We start from the raw sequence: 5,059 nt of genomic DNA, 5'->3' as shown, positions 1-5,059 counted from the left end.
GGTCGGGGGCTCGGTGACGACCCAGGCGTTGGTGGACTCTGGTGCTGGTGGTTTGTTCATTGATAATGTGTTCGCTGCCGCCAATTCCATTCCTTTGCAGGCTCGAGGTTCCCCACTGGCTCTTGAGGCGATAGACGGCAGACCCCTTCTGCCGCCACACGTGACTCATGAGACCCTTCCAGTGGGGATAGCCATTGGTGCCGTTCACAGAGAGTCGGTCTGCCTCCAGGTTATTTCGTCTCCACACTACTCGGTAGTCTTGGGGTACCCCTGGCTCCGGAAGCATAATCCGACTTTCGATTGGAGATCGGCCGAGATCCTCTCGTGGTCACCGCAGTGTGGGGCTAGTTGCATCCATGGGTCTGTCAAGTTGCTGTGTACTTCCTCGGACTCTCTGTTGCCTGCTGAATACGAGGAGTACCGGGATGTATTCGATAAGGTGCGCGCGGTTGCCCTACCTCCGCACCGCCCATACGATTGTGCCATAGAGTTACAATCTGGTGCCGTTCCTCCTCGTGGCAAAGTCTATCCACTGTCGGTAGCGGAGAATGAGGCCATGGAGGAGTACGTGAGGGAGGCGCTTTCACGCGGACACATTCGCAAATCCTCGTCCCCGGCAGGGGCTGGATTTTTCTTTGTGAAAAAGAAGGGCGGTGAGTTGAGGCCTTGCATCGATTACAGGGATCTCAATCGCATCACGATCAAGAACGCTTACCCGATACCCTTGATTTCCGAGCTGTTCGATCGCCTTAAAGGGGCCACGGTCTTTACCAAACTCGAACTGAGGGCGGCATATAACCTGGTAAGGATCAAGGCGGGCGATGAGTGGAAGACCGCGTTTAACACCAGGACCGGTCATTATGAATCCTTGGTTATGCCCTTTGGGTTGTGCAATGCGCCCGCAGTCTTTCAGGAATTCATCAACGATGTTTTCCGTGACCTGTTGCAGCAGTGTGTGGTGGTCTATTTGGATGACATCTTGGTATATTCCGAATCCATGGAGGCCCACATTCTGGATGTCAGACGAGTGTTGCAACGGTTACGAGAGAACAAGCTGTTCGGTAAGCTTGAGAAATGCGAATTTCACCGATCCCAGGTAACCTTCTTAGGTTACATCATTTCCGCTGAGGGGTTCTCCATGGATCCTGAGAAGGTTTCGGCTGTCTTACAGTGGCCCCAGCCCAGTGGTCTTCGTTCCCTGCAGCGCTTTTTGGGCTTCGCCAATTATTATCGGAAGTTCATCAGGGACTTTTCCATGCTAGCCAAGCCTCTCACGGATCTGACCAGGAAGGGCAGTAATTCCCAGGTCTGGCCGCTCGAGGCCATCCGAGCTTTTGAGGCTCTAAAGTCCGCCTTTGTGTCGGCTCCGATTCTGTCGCATCCCAACCCTGGGTTGCCCTTTGTCCTCGAGGTGGACGCGTCTGAGACGGGAGTAGGCGCCCTTCTGTCTCAGCGTAGAACACCAGAGGGTCCTCTGCTTCCTTGTGGGTTTTACTCCCGGAAACTGTCTTCCGCAGAGTGCAACTATCAGATTGGTGACAGGGAGTTATTGGCCATCATGCAGGCCCTTAAAGAATGGAGGCACTTGCCCGAGGGTTCGGTGGTTCCGGTCCTCATCCTGACGGACCACAAGAATCTGACCTACCTTTCTGAGGCCAAGAGATTGACACCACGTCAGGCCAGATGGGCTCTGTTCTTGTCACGTTTTAATTATGTGGTCTCCTACCTACCCGGTTCCAAGAACATCAGGGCGGATGCCTTATCACGGCAGTACTCCGTGCTGTCCAGGGAGGAGTCGATTCCGACTTCGGTCATACCTCCGAATCAGATCTTGGCCGCCATTCGCACCAGCCTGACCTCTCCCCTGGGTGAGCAGATTTTGGCGGCTCAATCTGGTGCTCCCTCTGGGAGACCCAACGGCAGATGTTTTGTGCCTGAGGAGTTGCGCACTCGGTTGTTGCGAACCTACCATAACTCCAAGACCGCGGGGCATCCTGGAAAGAATCAGCTGTCCTGGGCTGTTTCACGTCTGTTCTGGTGGCCTTCCCTACGTTCCGACATCGCCGCATATGTAGCGGCATGCTCCGTTTGTGCCCAGAGTAAGTCCCCTCGGCACCTTCCGTTGGGCCTTCTGCAACCCATAGCCACCGGGGAGCGCCCATGGTCACACCTGGGGATGGATTTCATTGTGGACCTCCCTGCATCCCGAGGCCATACGGTCATTCTCATGATTGTGGATCGGTTTTCCAAAATGTGCCACTGTGTTCCTCTCAAGAAGTTACCCTCTGCACAAGAGTTGGCCACGATTTTTGCCAGGGAGGTCTTCCGGTTGCACGGTTTGCCCAAGGAGATTGTGTCGGATCGGGGGAGTCAGTTTGTGTCCAGGTTCTGGCGCGCTTTTTGCTCCCAGTTGGGGATTCATCTCTCCTTCTCCTCGGCCTACCACCCTCAGTCCAATGGGGCCGCAGAACGATCCAATCAGGCCTTGGAGCAATTCCTTCGTTGCTATGTCTCCGATCACCAAGACAATTGGGTTGACCTCCTGCCTTGGGCTGAGTTTGCCAGGAACACGGCGGTGAACTCTTCCTCTGGGACGTCTCCCTTCATGGCCAATTATGGGTTCCAACCTGCCGTGTTACCGGAGGTATTCTCTCCCCAGGATATTCCGGCTGTGGAGGATCACCTTTCCGTCCTACGTGCTTCTTGGGTACTGATCCAGAAGTCCCTTGAGGTCTCTGCGCAGCGCCAGAGACTCCAGGCTGATCGCAGACGAGCGCCTGCTCCTTCCTACCAGGTCGGAGACCGTGTATGGTTGTCCACCCGCAACCTCAACCTTCGAGTGCCCACTCCCAAGCTGGCGCCTCGCTTTGTTGGTCCCTTCCGAGTGCTTCGCAGGGTAAACCCGGTAGCCTATGCCCTTGCGCTTCCTCCTGGCATGCGGATCTCCAACGTGTTTCATGTCTCCCTGTTGAAGCCACTGGTGTGTAATCGTTTCACTTCCTCGGTTCCTCGGCCTCGTCCGGTCCAAGTGGGTAATCGTGAGGAGTATGAGGTGAGCAATATCCTGGACTCACGCCTGGTCCGCGGTCGGGTGCATTGGCGTGGTTATGGTCCAGAGGAGCGTTCCTGGGTTCCCATCGCAGATGTCCATGCTCCTGCCTTGCTCCGAGCCTTCCACGCACGCTTCCCTCAGAAACCATTCTTTACTCCGCGGAGGAGGGGCCCTTGAGGGGGAGGTACTGTCATGGTCTTACCTTCTTGCTGTTCTCCTTCGTTTGACATGTGCTGGCGGCCATCTTGGTTTCTGGGTTTCTTGTAGCCTCCCACCCTGCGGCTCCTCCTTCCCACTGGGAGGAGCTGGATGCCTAGCTCATATATATAGGAGGTCTGTGGCTTCAGTTCCTCGCTTGGTCCTCCTGTGTTCACATGCTTCTAGACAGCTGCTGCTTCTGGTTCCTGATCCTGGTTTCGTCCGACTACCCTGCTGGTTCCTGATCCTGGTTTCGTCCGACTACCCTGCTGGTTCCTGATCCTGGCTTCGTCTGACTACCCTGCTGGTTCCTGATCCTGGCTTCGTCTGACTACCCTTCTGGTTCCTGACCTCTGGCTTCGCAAAGACTCTGCTTCGGTTTCGCCATCCGTTTGGACTTTTGCTTTACAGCTTTATTTTCAATAAAGCCTTCTTATTTTCACTTATCCCATGTTGTACGTCTGGTTCATGGTTCCGTGACACCTTTAGTATTTGGGGGGGGGGGGGGTGGCCTTGTAAAATATGAACATAAAACATGGAGACAGAAGAAACCAAATGATGTGCGCAGTATCTGGGGGGTGTCCTGTGCAGAATGTAGGGGGTCACCTGTGCAGTACATGGGGGGCGGGGGTCTCCTTGCATTAAAGACGTCACCGCCAGCATGGAGCCCACATAATGATATCAGAGCGAACCCCACGGACCTCGGATCCCTCGCCGTTGCCCCGTGTCTGGGATGAGCGGTCACACTGAGGTGTAAAATAATTGTGTTGTCAGCAGCAGCTTAAGGGGGCTCCGCGTATCCCTGTCCTCACTAGTCCCCGTCCCGCGCACTGACGTCTGCTTTGGTTTCTCCTGGCTCCATGAACACAAATAGGTGCGTGTCCTACCATAGGAGGAAGCAATGGCTGTTAAGATTTACAGTTATCGTGGAATGCACAGATCACAGGCACCTCCCGCATTACTGGATATGGCAGGCGATGGAGGAGGTGGCTTGGCAGCACATACAGGTGGGGTAACAGACTTGGGGGGTATAAGGTCCAGATCTTCATCATCTGGAATCTCATCTAATCGGTAACCGTCCTTCAGGAGCTGGATATTCAAGTCTTGGTTGATCTGCTCAGCTGATGAGTAACCTGAGGACGAATACCTGGACATGTCAAAGTCATCGTCACTGTCTGTGTCCAGGGCTACAAGGGGTTTCTCGTCCGGGCTCTGGTCTAGAGAGGAGTATCCTTTGCTCGGGACGACCAGTCTTGTTCTGGCCATGACATTGTTCTTCTTGGGCTGTTGATTCACTGGGCTCCCGACGTTTCCGTTCTTCAGCGAGCCCTTCCTGGCCATCTCCCGCTGCTTCTCTAATTTCACCTGCAGCGGGGAAGGTTTGTAGTTCATGGACACGCTCTCTCCCTCTCTGATATCACAGTCTCCATCAGAAATGGCGGATGCTGCGGGGTCCTGGAATCGGTCTATCTCCTCCATCATGGTGCCGGAGCGGAAGGCCGGGCTCTGCGGCTGGTGCTGAGGCTGAGGAGCAGGAGGACGGTCCACATTCAGTTTTTTATCACGCACGTGCAAAACGCATTGCACCCGCGCGATAAAAACTGAACAACGGAACGCAATCGCAGTCAAAACTGACTGAAATTGCTTACCTATTCGCACGGGTTTGCCGCAATGAACCCGGGACGCATCCGGACCTAATCCGGACACGCTCGTCTGCAAGGGGCCTATGGGGCCAGGGCTGCCTGAAAAACGCAGAATATAGAATATGCTGCATTTTTCACGGATGGCAGAACTGATGCGTGAACAAAA

At 54.7% G+C, this 5,059-nt stretch overlaps 1 protein-coding gene across 1 annotated transcript; it reads right to left on the bottom strand.

Moving 5' to 3' along the window:
* Positions 1-4,208: 4,208 nt before the first annotated feature.
* LOC121001732 (protein FAM219A-like) lies at positions 4,209-4,734 on the bottom strand. The gene is given in 2 exon segments (XM_040432922.1): positions 4,209-4,264; positions 4,267-4,734. Coding segments are annotated over 2 exon segments (522 nt in total). The 5' UTR covers positions 4,733-4,734.
* Positions 4,735-5,059: the final 325 nt, after the last annotated feature.

Source organism: Bufo bufo, chromosome 5 (genome assembly GCF_905171765.1).
Source record: "Bufo bufo chromosome 5, aBufBuf1.1, whole genome shotgun sequence".
NCBI lineage: Eukaryota > Metazoa > Chordata > Amphibia > Anura > Bufonidae > Bufo > Bufo bufo.
This window is presented reverse-complemented; position numbering and strand designations above follow the sequence as displayed.